The sequence below is a fragment of the Ipomoea triloba genome, chromosome 9 (assembly GCF_003576645.1).
Source record: "Ipomoea triloba cultivar NCNSP0323 chromosome 9, ASM357664v1".
Classification (NCBI taxonomy): Eukaryota; Viridiplantae; Streptophyta; class Magnoliopsida; order Solanales; family Convolvulaceae; genus Ipomoea; species Ipomoea triloba.
In genome coordinates this window covers 757,510-785,108 of record NC_044924.1, presented here as the reverse complement: position 1 = coordinate 785,108, position 27,599 = coordinate 757,510, and the positions used below count along the sequence as shown (strand labels likewise).

The 27,599-nt window shown below is 35.9% G+C and overlaps 2 protein-coding genes and 1 long non-coding RNA gene across 9 annotated transcripts in view; all 3 read right to left on the bottom strand.

Moving 5' to 3' along the window:
* Positions 1–7,400: 7,400 nt before the first annotated feature.
* The window catches only part of LOC116028673, a 59,298-nt gene continuing 39,099 nt past the window's right edge, over positions 7,401–27,599 (bottom strand). For both annotated transcript variants that reach the window (XM_031270458.1, XM_031270459.1), the window contains 2 exons: positions 7,743–7,801; positions 7,401–7,497 (listed from right to left, as the gene is read on the bottom strand). In XM_031270458.1, coding sequence (XP_031126318.1) covers positions 7,455–7,497; positions 7,743–7,801 — 102 coding nt within the window. In that variant the 3' untranslated portion in view covers positions 7,401–7,454. The remainder of the gene's footprint in view (positions 7,498–7,742; positions 7,802–27,599) is intronic.
* Positions 8,098–9,184, bottom strand: LOC116028680. The gene is made up of 3 exons (XR_004100185.1): positions 8,988–9,184; positions 8,553–8,898; positions 8,098–8,247 (listed from the first exon to the last, which is right to left on the bottom strand). It is a non-coding gene; the product is annotated as an uncharacterized LOC116028680 (long non-coding RNA).
* LOC116028676 (SUMO-activating enzyme subunit 2-like) lies at positions 10,636–26,584 on the bottom strand. Of its 6 annotated transcripts, none has more exons than XM_031270465.1 (5): positions 26,280–26,584; positions 26,075–26,164; positions 25,211–25,294; positions 24,906–25,124; positions 10,636–10,683 (listed from the first exon to the last, which is right to left on the bottom strand). In XM_031270465.1, exons 1-5 carry the CDS (start codon positions 26,310–26,312, stop codon positions 10,651–10,653), a joined length of 459 nt encoding a protein of 152 aa, XP_031126325.1. In that variant the 5' UTR covers positions 26,313–26,584; the 3' UTR covers positions 10,636–10,650. The 6 variants fall into 6 exon arrangements, with proteins under 6 accessions (XP_031126325.1, XP_031126327.1, XP_031126326.1 ...); XM_031270467.1 differs by lacking the exon at positions 10,636–10,683 and adding an exon at positions 20,541–20,714; XM_031270466.1 differs by lacking the exon at positions 10,636–10,683 and adding an exon at positions 21,068–21,089.

Here is a 27,599-nt window from a genome sequence, read left to right as displayed (position 1 = left end):
ATATATATATATATATATATATATATATATATATATATATATATATATATATATATATATATATATATATATATATATATATATATATATATATATATGTTCCAATATATATTTATATATATTTTTATTATGTACATTGGAAAGAATTTAAAAGTCAAAGGACTTAAATTATTGTCCAAATTAAAAGTCATGGACTAATTTTGGAAAATCAACATAGTCGGAGGACTATTGCTGGAATTAACTCTATATTGGGCCTTTACGCATTTTGGACCTTCATTAAAGCACTTGTCGTCTTGTCGAGCCCAACTAGTATATTAAAAATGTATATTGTATTCAATATATTCAGTAAACAAATAATATACATTTAGTATATTAAAAATGTATTTTTTGTTATGGTCCACACAACACTACGTGGACCATGGTCCACCCACAATAATTTTCCCAGCACCGACCACCAAGGCTCTAATATCCCATCCAATATAACCTAACAACTTAATAATAGTCAAATTACTAGAGTACGTAGAATAATCTCTCATGTTTATCTGGGAAACATATGTAGTTATAGTACGTAGTAGTAGTAGTATTGCATGTCTAGTTGTTACACATACAAGTTTTAATTTTGAGGTTGGAAGGGGACCATGAATCAAGAACGACAAGGTTTCCTTAGCTTCCACGGAAGGAGAGGAGGTCTCTTCCCTCTGCGTGCACTGCTTTCTAACGCTTCTTGCATCTCTAGTAGTAATGAAAGGGAAAGAAGAAACGAAGGCACTCGAGAAGAAGCTACGTAGTAGTAGCTTGCTTGCTAGGATAGCTTAGCTTCAATTCATGCATGCATGCGCTGCTTCTTATTAGCTTTATTATAAAAGAAGTGATCGAAAATCAAGTCAAAGTGCTAAAACGTAACCACTGTCTTCTCCTGGCCGGGATGCAATAATGGCTCCTTCCTAGCTTCTTCATATCAATTATTCCTTCTTTTTTACTAAAAAAATAAAATAAAAATCAAGTTGCATGCCAATTCAAAGTTGATCAATTCCTTCTTCGATCTCCACTTAGAAATCAAATTGCCAAGTTGTCGAAGGTGTGAATTGGATAAACTAGAAGACTTTGATTTGCGCCACAAATAAACTTATAATCTTCTAGTACGAGAATTCATGTATGAACATCTCTCTCTAGATAGTTGACTATCGTCCAACCATTATTATGTGGACCATACTATCAAATAATGTACTTTTAGTATATAAAAAAATGTACATTATATTCAAGGGATGTACATTATTTGTGTACTGAATGTACATTATATTGCATAATATACATTTAGTATATTAAAAATGTACTTTTTGTTATGGTCCACATAACGCTACGTGGACCTTGGTCCACACAATAATTTGCCACCATCATCTTCCTCCAGCTTAAGAGGAAAGCTACAAAAACACAAGTCATTAACATACGTTAATTTAAAAAGAATCTTGATCGTTTAAAAAAAAAATCTTGATCCAGCAGATAAAATTAAATTGATGACTAAATAAAAAATAAAAGAATTGTTGATTTACAAGTCAAGTAGGAAATTCCTTAAAATCTTATGATCAAATACGAAAATGACTGTTGTTGACTTAGAAATCATGTTAGGATTCTTTTTTGTTTTAAGTTGTTGACAATCATGTTAGGATTTAGGAAGTTGCATAGAATCTTGTTAGAATATGATAGTTTGTGTGGCTAAAATTTATTCAATCCATGTAGTCAGCATCCATTTCCACCTCACACGTACCTGGTCTTCTTTCATGCATGTTGACCGTGCTTCATGGAGCTTCTTACATTGGTGCACATTTCACTCATTCTCATTGTATAAATAGAAGTAGTTTCTAGCTTTCTAATGCATCAATACATTTGAATTCTTTCTTCCTCTTTGTATTCTCACGTTTATATATATATATAATATATATATATATATATTTCCTTTTAACTCTTTTAATTAAGAGTTCAATATATATATTATTATATTTTCCCATTTCGTCCATTCATTTGTTATTTCTATTATTTCCCTATTATTTAACTTCTATAATTCTCAATTTTCGATTATTCGCTTCCGCATTATTCCGCTATATTCCTAACAAGTGGTATCAAAGCGGTTTAATTGAGAGTTATTTTCAAAGATGTCGACTGTTACCAAGTTCGATATCGAGAAGTTCGACGGGAAAATTAGCTTTTCTATCTGGAAGGTTCAGATGGAAGCCGTTCTAACCCAGAACGATTTGAAAAAAGCGCTAGCTGGGAAGAAGAAGAAACCGGCTACAATGACAGATGAAGCTTGGAAGATTTGGATGACAAGGCACGTTCAACCATCCAATTGTGCCTATCTAAATCGGTTCTACGTGAGGTGATAGGTGAGACGACTGCGTCAGATTTATGGGACGAGCTGGATTCGCTCTACATGGACAAATCTCTGGCAAACAAGTTGTGCCTAAAGGAGCGGTTGTACACAATCCGTATGACGGAAGGTACTTCAATTCAGTCTCATTTGGATGAATTCAATTCTATTTTATTGGACTTGGAAAATATTGACGTCGTAATTGACGATGAGGATCGTGCTATTTTATTGCTTGTTTCTCTCCCTAAATCATACAAGCATTTCAAAGAAATTATGTTGTATGGTAATTCTCTTGGAGTCCTAACTTTCGACAGTGTTAAGTCGAACCTATTGTCCAAAGAAAAATTTGACTTAGAAACTAAGTCTGGGGACAAAGGTGAAGGCTTGACTGTTAGGGGTCGTTCAGTTGAAACGGAGAGTAGCAATAAAAAATCTAGATCCAAGTCCAAAGGACGTAAGTTCAACAAATCCTGTAAGTACTGCAAGAAGCATGGTCATGATGTGACTGAATGCTTCAAGTTGAAGAACAAGCAAGAGAGAGAGAAGAAGTCTGCTGAGGCTAGTGTTGTTGAGAGTGATTCAGAAGGCGATGTTATGTTATCTGTTAGCTCCGGTGACAAACGGAGCGACACTGAGTGGATTCTGGACTCTGGTTGTACATTCCACATGTGTCCACACAAAGACTGGTTCATCTCTCTGGAACGAGTTGATGGTGGAGTTGTCTTGATGGGTAATGACACCCAATGCAAGGTTAGTGGAATTGGAAGTGTGCAGATCAAAACTCATGATAACGTTATCAGGACTCTTACCAATGTTCGGTATATTCCTGATTTGAAACGCAATCTGATTTCCTTGGGCACCTTGGAATCTCTGGGGTGCAAGTACACAGCTGAAGGTGGAGTTCTGAAGGTTATTAAAGGCTCTCTTGTTCTCATGAAAGCTTTTCGTTCTGGAAGCTTGTACGTGTTGCATGGCAGTACTGTGACAGGTTCAGTTGCGGTATCCTCATCGGTGTCTGATGTTGATCTCACTCAACTATGGCATATGCGTCTGGGGCATATGAGTGAGAAAGGCATGCATATCCTGAGCAAGAAAGGCCTCCTCGGTTTAGGTACGGGTAAATTACAATTTTGTGAGCATTGTGTTTTTGGGAAACAAAAGAGGGTTAGTTTCTCTACTGCTACACACCGTACTAAAGATGTATTGGAATATATACATTCCGATTTATGGGGACCGACTAAATTCCAGTCTATGGGAGGCTGTAGATATTTTATGTCTATTATTGATGACTTTTCTCGTAAAGTCTGGGTCTATTTTCTGAAACATAAAAATCAGGCATTTTCTATTTTCAAAAAGTGGAAAATTCTCGTTGAGACTCAGACAGGAAAAAAGGTCAAGAAGCTCAGGACAGACAATGGCTTGGAGTTCTGTGAGGGAGATTTCACTGAGTTCTGTGCAGCACAAGGAATTGCCAGGCACAAGACCTTGCTTGGAAAACCCCAGCAGAATGGTGTTGCCGAACGTATGAACAGGACTCTGTTAGAGAGAGCTCGTTGTATGCTCTCTAATGCTGGGTTATGGAAATGACGTGACTTTTGGGCCGAGGCCGTTTCTACTGCATCCTATTTGGTAAATATGTCTCCACATTCATCCCTCGATTTCAAAATCCCAGAAGAAGTTTGGTCAGGTAATCCTGTTAACTACTCTATGTTAAGAGTTTTTGGATGTCCTGCATATGCTCATTCCAATACGGGTAAGTTAAACTCGAGAGCTGTCAAATACATTTTCCTTGGTTATGTTTCTGAGTCAAAAGGATATCGTCTATGGTCTCCTGATTCCCACAAGATCATTCTAAGTCGAGATGTCACTTTTGATGAAAATGCACTACTTTCTTCTGGAAAAAAATCGTGTTATTCCCAGTACAGGTGATACGCAGAGTACTGGTGAGAAGGTGGAGTTTGAGTTCAGGCCTATGAACAGTATTACTACCACTGATGGTAATACTAAAGATGATGCATCTACTAGTACTGTGCCTCTCGTCGAGCAACAACGAGAGTATTCTATCGCTCAAGACCGTCCTAGGAGGACAATTAAAAAACCTGCTAGGTATGCTACTAGTGATGATGAAATCCACTTGGTTGCTTATGCACTTTCAATTGCACAGGGTTTTGATGGCGATCCATCCTGTTATTCTGAGGCTGTTTCCTGTGCCAACTCGTCCAAGTGGTTGGTTGCTAATCAAGCGTCTTCCAATTGCTAATTCAAACAATGTTTGAGTTTAGTCGGTTGTTGCAGTTGTTCTACAATAAATTTGATCCAAGGTGGAGATTGTTAGAATATGATAGTTTGTGTGGCTAAAATTTATTCAATCCATGTAGTCAGCATCCATTTCCACCTCACACGTACCTGGTCTTCTTTCATGCATGTTGACCGTGCTTCATGGAGCTTCTTACATTGGTGCACATTTCACTCATTCTCATTGTATAAATAGAAGTAGTTTTTAACTTTCTAATGCATCAATACATTTGAATTCTTTCTTCCTCTTTGTATTCTCACGTTTTTATATATATATATATATATATATATATATATATATATATATATATATATATATATATATATATATAATATATATTTCCTTTTAACTCTTTTAATTAAGAGTTCAATATATATATTATTATATCTTCCCATTTCGTCCATTCATTTGTTATTTCTATTATTTCCCTATTATTTAACTTCTATAATTCTCAATTTTCGATTATTCACTTCCGCATTATTCCGTTATATTCCTAACAAATCTTAATCAAGTGGTTTCAAAAAAAATCTTAATCAAGTGAATCAAATTGAATAAATGACAAAATGCGAAAAAGACCATCGTTGACTTAGAAGTCAAGCTGGGAAGCTGCATATGAAAATGATTCATTATATTTTTAAGGAATAAGGGTCAAATAGACCACTGAACTACACACAAAACTACAGTTAGGCCATCAAACTCGAAAAGATTACAATTGGGTCCCTAAACTACACAAAATCATGCAATTAAGTCCAAATTGACCTGTTTACCTATTATTGTGCTAACGTGGCGGTTAACAATTTTTAAAATAATTTTAGTTAAAATAATTAAATAATAATAATAATAATAAAATTAAAAAAAAATAAAAACAGAACTGCCGGAGACGAGACATTCGTCTCCGGCCATGGAGACGGTCTTCGTCTCCACTGTCAGGGAGACGAAGGTCCGGCCTTCGTCTCCACTGCCAGGGAGTCTCCTGGCCATGGAGGAGAAGGTTGGACCTTCGTCTCCATGGCCAGGAGACGAAGGCTGGACCTTCGTCTCCATGGCAATGGAGACGCCATGGAGACGGTCGTCTCCGGCAGTTCTGTTTTTATTTTTTTTAATTTTATTATTATTATTATTTAATTATTTTAATTAAAATTATATTTAAAAATTGTTAACCGCCACGTCAGCACAATAATAGGTAAACATGTTAATTTAGACTTAATTGCATGATTTTGTGTAGTTTAGGGACCCAATTGCAATCTTTTCGAGTTCGATGGCCTAATTGTAGTTTTGTGTGTAGTCCAGTGGTCTATTTGACCCTTGTTCCTATTTTTAATTTGATAGATTTTTGTTCGAATTTCATGTATTAACTTTTGGTTTAGAAGGAGACAAAAACTATATATGGTGTAAGCCAATAATAAAATTGACTAAAACAGAGATTTCTTTTTAAATAGGCCGGGACAAGATTCACTAAATTTAAAATGTGTTTTGAAACAATTAATAAGTTAACCGGTAGAAGTACGAGTATATTATTATATATAACAATAGAAATAAGAATTTCAACCAACTGCTGAATGGCAGCAAGTGCAATTACAACCGTCTCGAAAATAACTAATTATCATTCATAATCATGCAGCTGGGCAAAAAGAACACTTTCTATGTAGTTGGTAAGCTCTTATGCCTTTTCAAAGAAAGATATAAGTAATTTTTTGAATATGCCAACCAAAGACAAACTGTTAGCCAAGAGAATCAATTGTGATGATAAATGCCATCTTATGTGTGAATGGAAAGGAAACAATCAATCACCTATTTGTTGAATGTGAATTTGCAAGGAATTGTTGGCGCTGCATGGAAATTTTAAATCAACATGCTACTGGAATAAACTTCCAAGAATGGTTAGTCAATACCACTTCCAATATGTCAAATGATCAAACATGCACTATTATACTAGCTTGCTGGAATATTTGGAATCTGAGGAACAATATATCGTGGCACAATAAAGCTATTGAGTCTCCAATAAAACTTCTCTCAGACTGGAAAGAAGTTATGAAAGGCAACGACCACAAAAATCACAAAACCCCAACAATATGTGATCATTTGGACTAAGCCCCACAGAACCCCAACAATATGTGATCACTGGACTAAGCCCCAAACAAGTTGGCTGAAATTGAATGTTGATGCAGCCATTAACAAAGAAAATTCTTGCATGGGCTTTGGTTATGTCCTTAGGAATGATCTTGGCCAGTTTATTGCAGCAAAAGGAGCTTATTGGAGGGGGTCCTTTACTTCAAGAGAAGCTGAAGCAGTGGCTATACGGGAGACATTGAGTTGGTTAAAATCACACAACTTTGATAATATTCATGTCGAAACTGACTCACTACAAGTTGTGCAGGGTCTCAACTCAACCATGGGGAATCTTCATTCCATCTGGTTCTTAGGGATATTAAAAAACTTATGAGTAGCTTTACTAAAATGTTTTTCTACGAATCAAGCAGCCATTTGTTGGCAAGGCAGTCTGTTTCTATGTTCGATTGCTCGGAGTGGCCGGTTTTCACACCCTCCGTCTATCCTTTGTAATGTGTTCTCTCTGATTTGATTAATTAAAATCGTTTTACTTTCAAAAAATATAAGTAATTTTTTAATCAACTAATATATAATATAAAACGAAGAAAGTAATATAATGTACCACATAATAATTATGACAAGAATCTAAAAGAATGGTGTAGTATAATCTATCATCCATAGACACACTTCCGTCCCTTATTGCCAGATATCTCTATCCACTCCCCTCCTCTCGGCCAATACTTTTTATTCCTTTTTTCTAGTTCTCACCATCATTTTTCTTGGTTTCCTGCACAGAATATTGGTACCATATGAAGTATCAAATTCTAACTATAAAAAAAAAACTAAGCATAGAAGAAGAGATTATGCGGCAATAAATATATGATGAGTGGCATGCAGTTCAAAGGTCAATCAGCAAATATGATATTAGGATCTAATGTATATTAACTATATAACTCCTTTTCATGTGGTTAGAAAATTAAATACATTATTCTTGTGCTCATCATCAAAAGGAAATGGGGAGAAAATATTTACCTTTTTTCTGATTCAGCTGAAGACTTTTTCTTCTTCTTGAGAGAAAGTGGATTCAGGTTCTGCACAACACAATACATAGCATAGCCATACGATTACATACAGTAGCATGCACATAGAAAAGTGAAGACCAAGAAAATTTAGATGATCTAAAATAGTGAGTTCTAAAATATTACACATTATTATTGTATATGGTAGTTGAATAAATCAAAAGGGAAATTATAGTCAAAAGACCCAAAATTATTGACAAGAATTTATAGTTCAAATAAGTCCTACCTTGGTATTCTTTCTTTTTCGAAGTGTTTAGTTTTTTTTCTTTTTTCACATTCTGGACCTCTAAGCCATGACCTTCCTCTTCTTCACTTGCTCCTTCATCAGACAATTCATCATCAGACCATTCATAATCAGACCATTCATCATCAGAGCATTTCCTCTTTTTCTCTACCTCAGTCACTCGTTCGAGAAATAAAGCTTTCCTAACTGGATATATAATAGAAACTCCAAGTATCTGCCACCACATAAAAGTTAGGTTAAAATTCGAAAGCTATTTAAAACAAACTAACACTGCCCATCAATAAAATAACATATCAATCTTTACACATATGATTGTGGCTATGAAGACAAAAAATCTAGAAAGATAGTTTTTAAGGAAAATTTTGTGAACAATCCAAGTCTAGAGATGTGATACTACTATCAAATTAGTACTAAATGGTTCAGCCTATACATCAGCCTTCATATTTCAGAATTTTTACTCACTAAATTTAAGATTAAGCTTTGAAGCAACTGACAAGTCAAAAAGCACAGTTCAACAACCTGCCGAAGCCCTTCCAGTACATAAGGATCCCGTGAAGCAACATAAAAGTTCTCCGGATTGTTTCTCCCAATCACTTCACGTACGCAACTTCCACTATCGATGGGAAACTCATGATCACATCTGTAACAAATAAAGACCAGAGCTTTAGGTGCTGTATTCAGTCAGTTTCAAAGCTACAACTCCATCGTCACATATTCAATTGCAGAAAAACACATTAATTATAATAGGTAAACATTAAAGGTTTACCTTACAGTTAAAAGGCTACTAGCTGCATCGAGTGTCATAGGATAGGTGTCTCGAAGGATTCTCTTCAACTCTTCGCTCTTCAACTCTTCAACGACACATCTGCAAACCCATAAATAAATAAATAAATAAAATTAAACACAAAGCTACAAGCTACTTCCCAAAAAAACCAACAATTTTGAGTATCAGACCTGGTAGTGAAAAGTCTCACTGGAGCACCAAGAGTATTGACAAGAGCAGTATGAGCCGGTGTCATTTTATAGACAAGCAAATGGTGCATAAACATGCCATCACATAGAACCTTATAAAAACCAAAACAAGCCGGTGTTATTTGACGGGCAAGCAAATGCTGCAGAAAATTACGATGGCGCGTCTGCTTTTTCACTTTCATCTTTTACACACAAACAAAAAAAAAAAAGACAATAATTTTAATATTCTAGAAGCAAAGAGCATAGCCTAACAACAAATTATAAAGCTAATAAAAGAATCAATCTTTATAAAAAAAAAATTGAGTCTTTGGTCGGCAGAGAGCAGACACAACAATACAAATTGATGAAGCCTCCCGAGAAGATAGAAAGAAGAAAGGGAATACCTTAATTCGTCGACGTGGTTTTGGGAGGTCAGAACTCAGAAGAAGACAACCGCAGGACGGCGACAGGAAAAGTTATGTAAGAATGAATTGGGCGTAGCAGTAATTATAGTGGTTATTGTAAGAATGAATTGGGCGTAGCAGTAATTATAGTAATTAGGTCAGGTCTACTGGGGTTTTTGTATTCTAAACATATTCAAACTCATTATTTATATTCATAATGGGATTCTATCTTTTCGTTCTCATTCGCAAATTATGCTATGGATCCGAGTCCACATCAAAAGGTGAACTCATATCCATATTCACAATAGTCCACATTACAAGGTGGACTTATGTACATATTCACATCAATTTAAAAACTCAATTTTCACAATTTTAAAATTTTATATTCACAATTTTTAATCTCAATATACAAAATTACATTACTCAATATTCACAATTCTTGAATTTTATATTCACAAATTTGTTATATAAATTCAAAAATTGTGTTATAATATTGAATATAGAGTTATAAAATTGGGAACATAGAGCTGTGAAATTGTGAATATAGAGTTCTAAAACTGTGAACATAGTACTAAAATTGTGAATATGTACTTAGATCCACCTTACAAAGTAGACCTTGGTCCATCGCATAACAATCGGTTCTCATCAGTCAAACCAGGTTCTGCCCAAATGTTAAATAATTAAAGGAATATCTTTTGGGCTTTATCCAATTTATCCTTTAGCTACCTATTAAAATCTATAATCTATAATCAATAATCTATAATTCTATAATTATAATAAAGGAGCCGGGCTCCAGCCAATCAAAAGGCTGGATTTTCCCGCCTCTCAAAAACGACAGCTTTTTATCTTCTTTTTTTTTTGGCTGTATGCGAAGCTGTGTTATCAGATTCAAAAATATGGATTTCCCGCCTGTTTAATAGCTGCTGTTAGGGTAATTATAGATTATGCATGTGATTTTAGTTCTGCAGGGTATGGGCTGCTGTCCAATTAGACATTGAAATTGAAAATTGAAAATAATATAATAATATAATATTTAATCAAACAGAATACCAGCCTTCTTCTATGCCTATAAATAGAAGGTTCCGGAATTACAAAATACAAATTGAGAAGGTAGTTCACTGGTTACAACATTCATAGCTACTCAAACTGCCCTGATTAGTTTCTCCAAAAACACTTTTGCTGGGTCTGTTCTTGCTGTTTCAGAATGACTGGGCAGTTCATAGTGGGTTTGCAGCTGCATCCTAAGCAAACCAATAAGGCAATTAGGTTGCGTTGTGTCCGTAGTTATGTAGTATCTGAAATGAAAAGAGAAACAACCATTAGAAGTCAGGAGTGCGTTTTCCATGATCAGCAGGTTTGTGGCTTATATTTTAACATGTTAACTGTGTTTTGGTTTTTTTCATTGTAAGAAATGTGCTAATCTTTGCCTTTTTGACTTTGAGTTTAGGGTATGTTCATTCATGTACACATACCTAAGGACCTTGTGGGGAAATATAACGACATATTCGTGGAAGGAAAAGTATATGGTCTTAGGAACTTCCTATGTATCACAAACTTTTTCAAATACAAGACAAGTATGCTTCGTTACATGATAAAATTCAAGCATGACACGCTTGTGAAGGAGTATAAGCGTGTTAATTTCCCTCAGACCATGTTTCGATTCAAGAGTTTCGAAGACATACTTTCCAAAAAAGAAATTGATGAGAAAATGTTAATAGGTAAATGGAAATTGAACTTATACATTTATAGCCAAATTTACCTTTTTATTTGTTTACTAATTGGTTTTGTTCTTAAAACTAGATGTGATTGGGCGTGTGGTTGAGATTTATTCTCCTGTTGAGAAGGTCATAGCCGGTAAACTGAGTAGGCTAATTGATTTTGTGCTTGAAGACACTAGGTTTGTATCTCTACTGAATTTGGTTTATAATGGTGTGTATGGGGTGTTGTATTCTGATTTTTTGAATTGGTATACAGTCAAAGACAAGTAAAGTGTACCTTGTGGGATGATCATGTTGATGAGCTAAGCCTGTATTTTAACTCTGCTGTTGCTGATCCTCTCATACTGTTGATTCAGCTGTGCCGGGCTAAAATAATGGACAGTAAGTGTCCTATGCTTTACTATCCATTGCTATTTTACTCTCACTGCTATTGGGTAGTTATTTCCTACTTTCTTGTGCAGATGGTGAGGTGCGAATCTGCAGCTCTTTCGACGCCACGCAGCTGTTTTTTAACCATTCGTGTAAGGAGTTTAGGGAACTAAGGAACAGGTCAGTTCAGTAAATACCTAACAAATCACGAGGTTGTGTTATGTTTCCTTAAATGATTCTAATCTAAATTTTTTTTCCTATTTCTAGATATAACACCAAGCTAACACCACTGCGATGTATCCAATCTAGCAGCAGACTGTGTGGTGCTAATATGGACTTTAGTCAGGGCAGTAATGATTTGGTGGTTACTCAGATTGAAGAAATTTACAGCAAAAAGAAGGTAAATCTAATGACTCTCTTTAAGTTTGAGCATTCTAGCATTTAGGGAAATAAGTTAGCTTATATTTACCTATATTGACCTATAACACATATAAGCACATGTTTTCAATGGAGGTGCTTTTAACAATAAGCAAATAATCACAGGTCATATAGGCACCTGTTTTAAGAAAATAATTTCAGAAATTGCTGACTGCTTATATCACAAATTGGAAGCTGTTTTTAACAAACAAATCACATAATCACATAAGATCGGTGTTAAGGTTTTATTTACTGAACTATTCTGTGTCAGTGATTATGGCAGCATACAAATAAAACAATAAGCACCTGCTTGTAGTATTAAATTNTCTCCTTCCCGCCGGCGACGAGGGTCACCCCTGGTTTCTCTTCCTCTTCCATGGCCAGTGGCTTCTTCTTCTTCTTCTTTTTTTAATTTTTTTTATTATTTGTTTTTTATAATAAATAATAATTTTAATAAATAAAACACCTCAAAGATTTAACCTGATAAACAAGTCAACTTGGACTTAATTGAACAATTTACCGGTTTAAGGGGCTTAAATGGAGCTTTTTTGACTTAGGGAACTTAATTGCACTATCCACCCGACTTAGAGGGCCAATCTGACACTTTTTCCAAAAAAAAAATATGGACATATGCACTTTAATCACATCATTTTTATGCGCAATAAACTGTTAGATAAAAATATGAAACATTACATTTTTATCACATGCATTTCGAGATTGTAATTAAAATGAAAGAAATTTTTTTTTTTAAAGTTAGGGTTTTGACACTTAGCTTCTGTTCGATCTTTGAATGAAAGAGGAGTACCGGTATCCTAATCTGCCCGGGGAAGTCGAGAAATCGAACTGTAATCTGCATTTTACTGTCGATTTTGTCGAATTGCAGCGTTCAAATCGGCGGAAATTAGGAGTATAGGACTGTAATCTGTTAAGACTTTAAGTTCTTACATAGATTAGGCTGTTAGGACGTCGTCTTTGTGATTTATTTCTGATTTTCGTTGCCGGAAATCGTGATACAGATTGCGTATGGAGAGGGTAAAGTTTGGGTTCAAGGGGATGGAAGACGACGGCTGAGGGAAAATTATACCATGCACCACGGTGCACATAGCAATGTGCACCACGTACCTAAACGACGTCGTTTTGAGCATTGTAAATTAATCGTCCTTTTTTTAGAAATCACGTTTCCCGTTTCGCGCGGTCTCTGTATTTATGTTAATATTCTGTGTATTCCAAGCAATCATTCTGTGTATTCTAGGCAACCGTTCTGTGTATTCTAGGCAACTGTTATGTGTATTCATGTTAGTAACACATGTTGTGATGTGTTTGTGCATTCGAATGTTTAGGAGGATAAGTTCTGTGTATTTTGTGTCAATATTCTGTGTATTCATGTTATTAACACAGGTTGTGATGTGTTTGTACATTCGAATGTTAGGAGGATGAGTTCTGTGTATTTTGTGTCAATATTCTATGTATTCTGGGCAAACATTCTGTGTATTCTAGGCAAACGTTCTGTGTATTCTATATAATGATTATGTGTTTATAGATAATGAATTCCCTGAAGTCATTCGCGTCCACTAACATCTGTGTATTTTGTGTCAATATTCTGTGTATTCTGGGCAAACATTCTGTGTATTCTAGGCAAACATTCTGTGTATTATAGATAATGATTATGTGTATTATAGATAATGAATTTTCTGGAGTCATTCGTGTCCGCGTCCAATAACACCAAAACGACGTCGTTTTACGTACGTGGTGCACATTGCTATGTGCACCGTGGTGCAGGGTATAACGATTGCTGGCTGTGGGTAGGGCTGTTAACGAACCGAACATAAACGAACGGAGGTTGTTCGTGTTCGTTTGTTAAGGATTTTGGGGTGTTCGTNTCTCCTTCCCGCCGGCGACGAGGGTCACCCCTGGTTTCTCTTCCTCTTCCATGGCCAGTGGCTTCTTCTTCTTCTTCTTTTTTTAATTTTTTTTATTATTTGTTTTTTATAATAAATAATAATTTTAATAAATAAAAATATTTGTTTTGAAAAATAAAATAAAAAAGGACACGTGTCAACACCTCAAAGATTTAACCTGATAAACAAGTCAACTTGGACTTAATTGAACAATTTACCGGTTTAAGGGGCTTAAATGGAGCTTTTTTGACTTAGGGAACTTAATTGCACTATCCACCCGACTTAGAGGGCCAATCTGACACTTTTTCCAAAAAAAAAATATGGACATATGCACTTTAATCACATCATTTTTATGCGCAATAAACTGTTAGATAAAAATATGAAACATTACATTTTTATCACATGCATTTCGAGATTGTAATTAAAATGAAAGAAATTTTTTTTTTTAAAGTTAGGGTTTTGACACTTAGCTTCTGTTCGATCTTTGAATGAAAGAGGAGTACCGGTATCCTAATCTGCCCGGGGAAGTCGAGAAATCGAACTGTAATCTGCATTTTACTGTCGATTTTGTCGAATTGCAGCGTTCAAATCGGCGGAAATTAGGAGTATAGGACTGTAATCTGTTAAGACTTTAAGTTCTTACATAGATTAGGCTGTTAGGACGTCGTCTTTGTGATTTATTTCTGATTTTCGTTGCCGGAAATCGTGATACAGATTGCGTATGGAGAGGGTAAAGTTTGGGTTCAAGGGGATGGAAGACGACGGCTGAGGGAAAATTATACCATGCACCACGGTGCACATAGCAATGTGCACCACGTACCTAAACGACGTCGTTTTGAGCATTGTAAATTAATCGTCCTTTTTTTAGAAATCACGTTTCCCGTTTCGCGCGGTCTCTGTATTTATGTTAATATTCTGTGTATTCCAAGCAATCATTCTGTGTATTCTAGGCAACCGTTCTGTGTATTCTAGGCAACTGTTATGTGTATTCATGTTAGTAACACATGTTGTGATGTGTTTGTGCATTCGAATGTTTAGGAGGATAAGTTCTGTGTATTTTGTGTCAATATTCTGTGTATTCATGTTATTAACACAGGTTGTGATGTGTTTGTACATTCGAATGTTAGGAGGATGAGTTCTGTGTATTTTGTGTCAATATTCTATGTATTCTGGGCAAACATTCTGTGTATTCTAGGCAAACGTTCTGTGTATTCTATATAATGATTATGTGTTTATAGATAATGAATTCCCTGAAGTCATTCGCGTCCACTAACATCTGTGTATTTTGTGTCAATATTCTGTGTATTCTGGGCAAACATTCTGTGTATTCTAGGCAAACATTCTGTGTATTATAGATAATGATTATGTGTATTATAGATAATGAATTTTCTGGAGTCATTCGTGTCCGCGTCCAATAACACCAAAACGACGTCGTTTTACGTACGTGGTGCACATTGCTATGTGCACCGTGGTGCAGGGTATAACGATTGCTGGCTGTGGGTAGGGCTGTTAACGAACCGAACATAAACGAACGGAGGTTGTTCGTGTTCGTTTGTTAAGGATTTTGGGGTGTTCGTGTTCGTGTTCGTTTGTTAAAGTTTTTGAAAATCATGTTCGTGTTTGTTTGTTAAGCGTTCGTTAATGTTCGTTAACGTTCGCGAACATGTTCACGAACGTGTTCGTTTAACATTAACGAACACATTCACGAACGTGTTCGCAAACGTTAACAAACACGTTCACAAACATGTTCATTTACGTTCAGGAACACGTTCGTGAACACTTAATAACCAAACACCTGCACATGTTCATGAACACAATTTGTTCGCGAACAATAAATAATCTGCATTCACATCTTCACGAACAATTTTATATATATAAACATGTTCGCGAACATTATTAAACGAACACTAAACGAGCTTGTTCGCGAACACTACTAAACGAACACAAACGAGCTTGTTCACGAACACTACTAAACGAATACAAACGAGCTTGTTCGCGAACACTTAGCAAACGAGCTTACCACTGTTCATACTCTGTTCGTTTATTAACCAAGCTCTAAATTTTGTTTGTTAATGTTCGTTTACCTTAATAAACGAACATAAACGAACGCTTACCGAGCTCGAACACGAGTAGTTTGTCGAAAGCTCTGTTCGCTAACAACCCTAGCTGTGGGTATGGTGTAGGGTTAGGTGTAATTTTTGTATTATTATGGGTAGTAACTGGGTCGGGTTTATGGGTCTGGGTTCTGGGCTATGTAATCCATATGCAGATCTGAATTAATTGTAAATAATTGGGCTGCTCATCTATATTATTGGACTCTTGATTGTTTTAAGATTATACTATAAATACAATGAAAAATATAAATATTATTAATAGTATGAATGGATTGTTGTATATAGAAAATATAGAAGTTATGATCTTGCAATTTAAGTTGTATATAGAAAATATAGAAGTTATGATCTTGCAATTTAATTGGTAATTGTTTCAATCTAATAAAAATGTTATTTAATTCATTTATGTTTTTTTTTTTAATTTCAAGATAATGTATTTATTTATTATTGATTTTTAATGTGCAATGTGTTCATTCAATTCTCATAATTACAAAGTTCTAATTTTATTTTTTCAAGTTATTACGTTGTGTAATTTTATAATAAAACATTGAATATATAAATATTTCTGTAGCATTATATTACGTACATTATGCCAATTAAATTTTTAATTTTTTTTTAAACTATTAATACTTTTTTTATGTATATTTTGTTGCGAACTTATTATTGTGTTAATTATTTATTTTAAATTTATTATTGTATTGTGTTTATTAATCTTCCATCTACAATTGTAATGTTATAAATTTGTTGTTGTGTTTATAATTTTTCACTATTCATAATGAGGATGTATTTCAATTATTATTACTTCTTTATCACTTTCTTTGTGCTTGGTGTTACTTATATTATTAAGAATACAATTAGTAAGATAAAAAGTGATTTAGAATTCAATTCCATATTTATTCTATTGTGTAAATTTATTTATAAAATTGTATGTGTTTTTTTTTTTATTGTTTGTTCTCATGTATGTATACGCTGATTTATATATTCCGTGCATCGCATGGGTGGAGTACTAGTTCTTTATAATGGGTTAAATAAGTCTATAAACTTTAGTTGAAAAGTCAATTAGGCCTTTAATTTTTAAAAATGTCCAATTACACCCTAATTCTTTATATTGGGTTAAATAAATCTATAAACTTTAGTTGAAAAGTCAATTAGGCCTTTAATTTTTAAAAATGTCCAATTACACCTAATACTGTAAAATACGGGCACCAAGGAAAACCGGAAAATACGATCTTATATAGCTCAAGGATCCAAACCCGATTACAAGTCAATAAATGCTCAAAGGGCTCGGCGGGTCGGCAGTGGGCTTCCCTACTATCCGAGCTCTCTTTAAGTCTTAGTCTAGAAACGGCCAAAAGATCCTCTATGTCCTCATAAATGCGTTATTTATAAGGGAGAAAAGTGCGAGTGCCGGACCTCCGGCATGACGGAAACGTGGCGCACATGCGCCCACCTCACTCTACGCCCAAGCGGGAAGAGGTACGTGGCGGTCATTGGCACGTCGTGTCGGGGCCCATCGGGGCACTGTTCGGCCCGTGACGACCGGCTTTCCGGCAGACCATACGCCGATAAACCGACCTCCCGACCGCACGCTACCCGACCGGGTCCGAAGTGTGTCCGACCGGTCCTGGAGTATATTTACTATCAACACCCTTTAACCGCAAATTATATTGTGGACCATGCATTGTGGACCATGATCATAACTGATACTGCAGTTGTGTTGAAAGGATACTGCAGTTGTGTTGAAAGGAAACTGCAGTTGCACAAAACAGAGACCGTTCATCCGTTCAACACAACTGCAGTATCCTTTCAACACAACTGCAATATCCGTTAAACACAACTGCAATTCCAGATGGATGACACGACCTCTGTTCCGCGCAACTGCAGTTCCCTTTCACCACAACTACAGTATCAGTTCAACACACAACTGCTGTATCAACCATGACCCATGGTCCACAATGCATTGTGGACAATGGTCCATGGTATAACAACTGCCCTTTAACATGTTATATCGGTAGTTGACTAGTTATTACAGATCATCCTCATTCTGGCATCATCTCACACGAAATTCCGACGACAGTCAAACCGTCGCGATCTCCTTCTTCGGTGGAACTCCGGTGAAAACTGTTTGCCTTCTCCATGAAAAGTGACCAGATCTGGACTTGGTCCCAATAATCGTTCATCATCAATATCGCACATCATCCATTCGAAACAACAATTTGGAAATTTCGTTGATAGTGGTTTGCTAACACCATTATCTGATATGAGTAATGATGCGTTTGATAGACTGTATTTAAATTTTTAATCCTTGATTAATATATCTTTATAATTATATATCTTAAATAGTGTTTTACCCGTGCGATATAAAATAAACGCGAATCTGGCGGTTGGTGGACTCAGGCTCGCCGCCACGAATCACGCCGTTGTTAGGTATCAGTATCGGTATTCCGGTGGAGTTTCGAAGAAGATCGAAAAACAATTCTGTTAAGACTTTCTCAAAAAAAAAAAAAAAATTCCTGTTAAGACTTATCGCCACAGGCCACTGAATGGATTCTGGTCAGAGGCTTTGATTTGGGTCAGTATGTGAGCTGTAGCCTGCAGGGAATAAACTTGGGTTGTTGATTTGGTAGTATTTTGGGCCTAGAGGCTAGGCCTAGTTTGGTCATGATGTAGCCCTTTCGTTTTGAAATTGACAAATTCGTTTCTTTTGCAAATTGACCTTTTTTTTGGAGAGATTTGCAATTTGACCTTTATATACACACACACACACTGACACACACACAAATGTTTGGTGTGTCTCTCTAAATCATCATGTCTCTTTTTATTAGAGAATAAACTCCTTATCATTTTTGTAAGGAATAAGAGCCAAATAGGCCACTCAATTACACACAAAAATGCAAAATGCAATTAGGCTATAGAATTCAAAAAAATTATAATTAGATCCCTGAACACCACAAATATCTATATGGACAGTTGTATGCGTAATTGTCTATCACGATCAAATTTAATTTTTTAGTTTTATTTATTTATAATATAATGTGTAATATAAATTATTATGTTGAGTATATAATGAATATTAGGTGAGAATGTAAAGTAGAAATATCCCTAATTATTGTAGATGGTCTCATAATTCTAACATTCTTTTCTTCAAAATGACACCTACAATCCTACAACAGCATCAAGTAAAAATTGAATAATAGACATTGCTGAATTCAATAACCTAAATCTATTGTATTCGCATGCTAAAATAATACGAGGAATTTTAGTATTAATCCTTTTTATAACAATTATCAATTCTAGCATAATTTGAAATTTAAATGAAAAAAAAACGACAATAAGCAAAAATCGTGCACATATGCCAAACTTGTTTTATCCAAAACTTTTACCACTTATGTTGTTTTTGAAAATAACTTTCGTTTTTCATTTACAAATTTTAAATACTTTCCTTTTTTACCATTTTTTTTAATTTTGTATTTTACCACGGGTAATCTCCCATTTCCTACAAGTTATTCACATTTTCGCCAAAGTTGCTATTATTATTAAATACGCTAGTAGGGCAAATTCTACAAGAAAGTCTACGCATTTGTCTTGTGTTGACAAAAAGGGACTATTTTACGCTTAAATTTCACGACACAGACATCATATAACAAGAGGAATATGATCAGTCAAAATTTGAAATTTGGAGGATTACAATTGATCAATTTAAAAGTTAGGAACCAAATGTGACGGAATCACAAAACTCGTAGGATCTGAGATGACATTAATTCTGTATTTAAAATATCAAAAAAAAGCTGCTGAACAAATGCAGGAGAATCTGAAACGACGACACCTTATTAATTGTTGTTTTCCGGTTTGGGTAAAAGCTTGCTGAAATGATTTAAGGGGGTGTTTGGTTGGATGGAAAACATTTTCCCACAAGTTGAGGAAAATGATGTTTTATGTTGTTTTGTTGGATGGAAAACAATTTCCATAGAAAAAGTTTTCCTTAACAATGAGGAAAACATTTTCCTAGCAAATCTTAGGTATTTTGTTTTCCATGGAAAACTTTTTCCATGGAAAACTAGTATTACAATTTTGCCCCCACTAAACTTTATTAATTACTCTTATTATTATTATTATTATTATATTATTATTATTATTATTATTATTGTGTAGGGTTATTTATGTCATTATACACATTATTCCTTATCATTCCAAACTCAACCAAACAATGGAATTCATATTCCCAGTAATTTCTTTTCTACCAACCAAACAATAGAATCCACTTTCCTGGTAATTTGTTTTCCATGGAATTTGAATTCTATTTCCTTCAAATATTTTCCAGCGAACCAAACGGGCTGATAATGTTGGGTGTTAAAAGTAGAAAAAAGAAAAAAAGGCAAGAAAATGGGCGCGTTTGTTCAAAAACGGTGGACTGCCGGTCCTACGTCGCTCGGGCCCACCTAGCTGGTCTGCTCCTGGCCCCGCGTTTGCCTGTCTCTCTCAGCTTGGTTGGCTCTCTATCTCTCTCCACATATTATTATTATTATTATTATTATTATTATTATTATTATATATATATATATATATATATATATATATATATATATATATATCATATATTCCGTATATCATTACATATATACATATACACACACATACATTTTGTATACGCCTACCTGGTACTTCTGCTAGTGAGAGAAAGTCCAAAAGACAACCATGGAAACTAAGCACTCGAATGTTAAACAACGAATTGACTCCGAAATCTGTTCGCACAAAGTACGGCTTTCTCATTCTCTGTCCACATCGACACCCGCCGCTTCTTCCTCTAAGGTCTCTGTCTCAATACATTTTTACTTTTCTTTTATTATACATATATATACACATGCGACTATACAATACATGCATATATTATATATATACATATATACACGACTATTTCCGCCTNTATATATATATATATATATATATATATATATATATATATATATCATATATTCCGTATATCATTACATATATACATATACACACACATACATTTTGTATACGCCTACCTGGTACTTCTGCTAGTGAGAGAAAGTCCAAAAGACAACCATGGAAACTAAGCACTCGAATGTTAAACAACGAATTGACTCCGAAATCTGTTCGCACGAAGTACGGCTTTCTCATTCTCTGTCCACATCGGCACCCGCCGCTTCTTCCTCTAAGGTCTCTGTCTCAATACATTTTTACTTTTCTTTTATTATACATATATATACACATGCGACTATACAATACATGCATATATTATATATATACATATATACACGACTATTTCCGCCTTTAAGTTACTTTCGTTATTGATCGTTTGTGGTTTTACCTGTTGCGTTGCAGACTAAGAGGAAGATGCCATTGGAGAGCAAGGAAAAGCTAGTTTCTAAAAAGCCTAAAATTCTCAAATCTAAGGCTAAACAAGTAAAAAATCTTTCTAGATTATGTTTTTGCTTTAAGGATCTGCGTGAGTTTATGCTGTGTTTCTGTATCTGTATTTTGAGTTCTATTTTGCATAGATTTGTTGTTTGTGTGATGCGTGCTCCTTTTGGTTTTGTGTAGCAGTGTTGATGATTCTTAATTTCTTATGTATTGTGGGAATGGAGAATCATTTGGAGCAATCAGTGTTAGACTGGTTATTTGGACCATGTATTCATGGGAAATGTATATTCAGTAAACAAATAATATACATACATTTAGTATATTAAAAATGTATTTTTTGTTATGATCCACACAACACTACGTGGACCATGGTCCACCCACAATAATTTTCGCAGCACCGACCACCAAGGCTCTAATATCCCATCCAATATAACCTAACAACTTAATAATAGTCCAATTACTAGAGTACGTAGAATAATCTCTCATGTTTATCTGGGTAACATATGTAGTTACAGTACGCAGTAGTAGTAGTAGTATTGCATGTCTAGTTGTTACACATACAAGTTTTAATTTTGAGGTTGGAAGGGGACCATGAATCAAGAATGACAAGGTTTCTTTAGCTTCCACGGAAGGAGAGGAGGTCTCTTCCCTCTGCGTGCACTGCTTTCTAACGCTTCTTGCATCTCTAGTAGTAATGAAAGGGAAAGAAGAAACGAAGGCACTCGAGAAGAAGCTAAGTAGTGACGTGACGATCATCATTTTTTTTTTATCTAATCAAGCTTGCTTGCTAGGATAGCTTAGCCTCAATTCATGCATGCATGCGCTGCTTCTTATTAGCTTTATTATAAAAGAAGTGATCGAAAATCAAGTCAAAGTGCTAAAACGTAACCACTGTCTTATCCTGGCCGGGATGCAATAATGGCTCCTTCCTAGCTTCTTCATATCAATTATTCCTTCTTTTTTACTAAAAAAAAAAAAAAATCAAGTTGCATGCCAATTCAAACAAGTTAGTTCTTCTTCACCAATTCGAGCTTCAGAACAACACGAGTGTGATAATGAAGGAGTTTCTTGTCAATGTCACGACGGAGCATTTCCCGTTGAAGTTCAAGCCGAAAGGCACCGTTGCATTCGTTAATGCCATTGAATTCGTCTCCGCCCCCAATCCGCTCATCGGTGAATACGCCACCCTTCTTTTCCCCGTTTCACAGAAATTCGAGCTCTCAACTCACAGCTTTCAGACCGTCTACCGCCTTAACGTGGGCGGCCCTGAAATTCTAACCGACCAAAACTCCTTACAGAGAATATGGCACCCCGACACTCCATACCTTGACCCTATGCAAATGGGAAAGAATGTCGCGGTTTCGCCGGCGATCATCTCCTATCCGGAAGTGGGAGGCTCGTCGCTCATTGCTCCACCGTTGGTTTATGCATCGGCGCTAGAACTCGCAGATTCCAAATCGGTGAAACCTAATTTTAACATCACTTGGAGAATGGACGTTACTGTTCATTTCTGGTATCTTATTCGTCTCCATTTCTGCGATATCGTTAGCAAGTCGCTGAATGAGCTATATTTCAACGTGTATATCAACGACAAGATAGCAATTTCGGGGCTGGATTTATCGACGTTGACAAGGCTATTGGCGACGGCGTACTACAAAGATATTGTGGTGAATTCCACCATGGTTTCCAGTCCGCTGGAGATTAAAATTTCTCCCGTGGATGATGAAGCTCAGGGGACGAGAAATGCGATTCTTAATGGGGTGGAAGTGCTTAAGATGAATGATTCCGTGGGGAGTTTGGACGGAGAATTCGGCGTGGACGGGACAAGAGCGTCGGATAGGACGAACGGAGACCGTCAAACGGTTGCGGCCGTAGGCTTCGCGATGATGTTTGGTTCGTTCGTAGGGTTAGGCGCGATGGCGGTAAAGTGGCGGAAGCGGCCGCAGGACTGGCGGAGGAGGAGCAGTTTCTCGTCGTGGTTGCTTCCCGTCCACGCCAAAGACGCAACTTTCACGAACCCTAACAGAACTCCATTAGGATCGCGGCAGAGCTTGTTCTTCTCATCAACGACCGAATTCGGCAGGTATTTCTCGTTCTTGGAATTGCAGGAGGCGACGAACAATTCGGAGACAACGAAAATCATCGGAATCGGAGGGTTCGGGAGCGTGTATTTGAGATTAGTGGACGAGAAAACCAAAATCGCCGTGAAACGGGGAAATCCGCAATTGAAACAAGGCTTCCACGAATTCCAGACGGAAATTCATATGTTATCCAAACTCCGGCACCGGCATTTAGTATCCCTAATTGGATACTGCGACGAGAACAATGAGATGTGTCTGGTTTATGAATACATGTCCAATGGCCCCTTACGGGACCATCTTTACGGCAAGAATTTACCCTCCCTTTCATGGAAACAACGCCTGGAAATCTGCATCAGAGCCGCCAGGGGACTACATTACCTGCATACAGGCGCGGCGTAGGGATAATCCACCAGGACGTGAAGAGCACCAACATCTTGCTCGACGAAAAGTTCGTTGCGAAAATGGTGGATTTCGGGCTGTCCAAAAACGCATCTACCGCGCCGGAACAGAATCACGTGAGCACCTCCGTGAAAGGCAGTTTCGAGTACCTTGATCCAGAGTACTTCAAAAAGCAACAATTAACTGATAAATCAAATGTCTATTCATTCGGAGTAGTACTTCTTGAAGTATTATGTGCCCGGCAAGCCATTAATCTTCAGCTACCGAGGGATCAGATGAACTTGGTGGAGTGGGCAATTGATCCCACGCTTGTGGGGCAAATAAACCCGGAATCGATGAGGAAATTTGCAGAAGCTGCAGAGAAATGCTTGGCAGAATACGGGGCCGATAGGCCTACCATGGGAGATGTGTTTTGGAATCTTGAATATGCATTGCAGCTGCAAGAGGCATCTGCAATGGGGAAACCAACGAAGAAAACAAGTCGTTTGCAGCGCCAAATTCGCAGGCTGTGATTTCGCCTTCCATTGCCCCCTCTAACAATCCCTTCAGTCATTTAGCTACTGAGTAGTTTGAAACCAGAACCAGCACAGCAGCCTGTTAGTATTAGCACCCAATTCAGGAGTGAAGAAGCAGCAGCAACAACATCTCATCCTTAGTTACTATGTTAGTTTTATGTCTCTAACGTTAGTTAATTCATTACTTGTACTGGTTTAGTCAGATAGATGATTGAGTCTTGTATTCCTTCATATAGTACAGTGTTTATTACACTTTACATTTGTTTTTTTTTTGAGGTTTGGATCCTTCGTTCTCTCCCAAATTGCAAAACAAAACGACCAGAAACATGAAAGAAATGTATGTTTTGAAAACTTTAAGGTCCTATTTGATAAAATAGTTAGTTTATCAGTTAATTTTGACTTATTTGATCACTATTAGCTTATTTGTCGTCAAAGCACTCAGTTAAAGCTGTTTATCCAAACTGGCTCATAACATCATAATCAGTTTTCCTATTTACACATCGTCAAAAACTTTCATCTGACCCTAATCAGAAAGATCGATGGTGGTTACGTATAAATCTCAAGAAAATAAGTTACCAAACACCCGTGAATAATGAATAATCTATAAGGTGGCAACAGTACCTGTCCAAGGAATCCAGTTATCCCACTCTCAACCAATGGAACGCCAGCTGCCAAGCAAAGGCGGTTCACATGTCGCCTAGCATCTAAATTGTCAAGCCCATTTAGAACAACATTGAATTCCTTGAAGAAATCGACACCGAAGTTGGGATCTTTAACATTTGCATGGTAAGGTTCAATTTTTATTCCAGGCCTAAATTTTAAGACAGCTTCCCTAGCAACCTGGGTAAGATTTTGAGAAAGCATTATAACCGGAGAATTTTGAATATGCTAAAATATTGCAACTTAAGATATGAGAAGAAACTCACTTTGGCTTTAGATTGCCCGACATGAGACTGCCGGAACAAAAACTGTCTGTTTAAGTTGCTTACTTCTATTGTGTCCATGTCAACCTGCAAAGTAGTACAATGAACAAATTAAAACCCCAAAAATTAAATAAAAGTGGATCAAATTGTTAATCATTTATATAAACCAAGCTGTAGAGTGTATATATATATCTTCTAATATATATATCTACTTGATATCAAAACATAGGTGGAACCCGTCCTGCCAATTGAAGTGTCAAAGACAGCAGTAACAATCAGTCCAATTTTCTCATTTGTCACATAACAACAAAGCATTGCAGATGCCATAGCTCCATTGTTTACATCCATTCCTTATAATTTCATGAAACTACTCCAATCTCATCAGTCACTACTCACTAAGTCCTATCATTTTACATAAATTCTTGTTTTTTTCCCTCAAATATAGAATTTCACTAATTCCCAATCCTAAGATTTAACTTCAACTCTCAGATAACTACCCTTCAACATCCATAAATGGATGAATCTTTAGTTGAGGGGTAATAAAATTCACTTAGACCTAATCAAAGAATCATCTTAAAAAATCACAACTGAGTTTAGCCTGCAAATAAATAAATAAATATAACTTCATGAAAGGAGCAAATTTCAGAAAGCAAAACCATCTAAGGACTAAGGTATGCTTATGTCACTTAGTTTTTCCAGCCCACTCAGCCAGAAAGTGGCTTCGTATTATCATTACAAACACCAGAGATACCCCACTCTAACCCATTAAAATCCAAACCAATAAACCCAAAAAGTTGGTCATAAACCCTAAAATTCATGTTTTGAAAGTTGAGAATACTCCAAAAGTAGGGCACAAATTGAACTCACGATGTGAATGTTCTGAAAGCCAGAGAGAGCAAGGGTTTTTAGAAGCTCACAGCCAATGCCACCGGCACCAACCATGAGCACTTTTGCGGCCTAAAAACAGTCAAATAGCGCCATCAGTAGCAATAAATCAAGCGAGAAATTCATAAACTTATTGCATCAAAGAACCAATTTTGCAGACCTCACACAGCGTCTCAAAACCACATACCTTGATTGCGGACATCTGTTCCTCGGAAGCCATGAGAGGAGATACAAGAGAGATACTGAGGGGTAGAGTGTGACGCCGTACGAATAGCACCACGTTGTGTACTACATAGACAGACAAAAAGGAGAATCTAGACGGGATTTCGCCGGAGAGGTCGAGTTCGAGTTCGAGTTCGAGGAAAGTACTCTAAAAGAGAAAAATCTGTGTCGATACACGAAGGCGTAATCACTGCTCAAAATGTTCTTGTCCTGTACTCCGATGCGGCATGCCTTATAAACTTCTTCGCAGGCTGCGCTGCGACTTGCCGATACTGCTAAAAGGTCAAACATTGCTGTGTTTTCTTGATTTTAAGTTTTTTTACACTCCAAAAAATACCATAACGTAAATATGCCAAGTACCAAGTAACATTGTATTTTTGCAAAAAAAAAAAAAAAAAAAAAAAAAAAAAAAGAAGAAGAAGAAGAAGAAGAAGAAGTAACATTGGATTAATCATTACGAAATTACCTCTCAACTCAATCAAACTCCAATCTTTACCCATACATCTTCTTTAATTTACAAAATAAGCCCACATCGATTACATGAAAATATGTTTTAGATGAAATCTATCTCATAATCCTGATCCGTTAGTAGACTGCTCTCGTAAAAAGTGAAACTTGAAATTTACCAAACTCCATCCTCTAATTATGCATATTGTAGAAGAATAATATTGTATTAATATATGTATATAATTTTTTTGTCTGACCGCGCATTTACTTAAGAGTCAAAGTTTTATAATATGGTGTGTTTAGTAACCAAATAAATTATTTATTTAAATGAAAAAAGAAAACTAGATAAACAAAAACATGATACAACGTATTAGCATAAATGTATAATACAATCTTTCTTTAAAAAAAATGTTTCTTTTCATACAAGAAAAAAAATCGAGAAACACGGAACTTATAAGAATCTAGACTTATTACAGCCATCATATAACAAGAATCCGAGCCTAAACTCTATAATGTTGAAATCTTCAGTAAATGTGTAATCCTCCTATAAATACGAATAACAGAACACGTGTAGTTCCACCTAAAAAGAAATTTTGAAGATGGATCTAATAAGATATATATTGGGGGTGCTTGGTAAATAGTTGCTAACTGATTGGGTTAACAGGTTTGAGGTTTGATTAGTTGATAGCATTAGATGATTGTAGAAAGATGTTTGGTAAATTAATTGTTAGCTGAAATAACTTGTTACATGCAAAAATGACTTTCTAAAAAAGTAGTTTTTTGAATTTTAACATTTTGGAACTGATAGTACAAATACCTTTCATCTCATCCATACGTA

Coding starts and splice junctions, on each gene's coding strand:
- LOC116028676 (XM_031270463.1), bottom strand. CDS start 26,312: ATGGCTTCCGAGGAACAGATGTCCGCAATCAAG. Junction 25,295..26,074: donor GCTTTCAGAACATTCACATC/GTGAGTTCAATT, acceptor ACTACTTTGCAG/GTTGACATGGACACAATAGA. Junction 25,125..25,210: donor TCGGGCAATCTAAAGCCAAA/GTGAGTTTCTTC, acceptor AATCTTACCCAG/GTTGCTAGGGAAGCTGTCTT.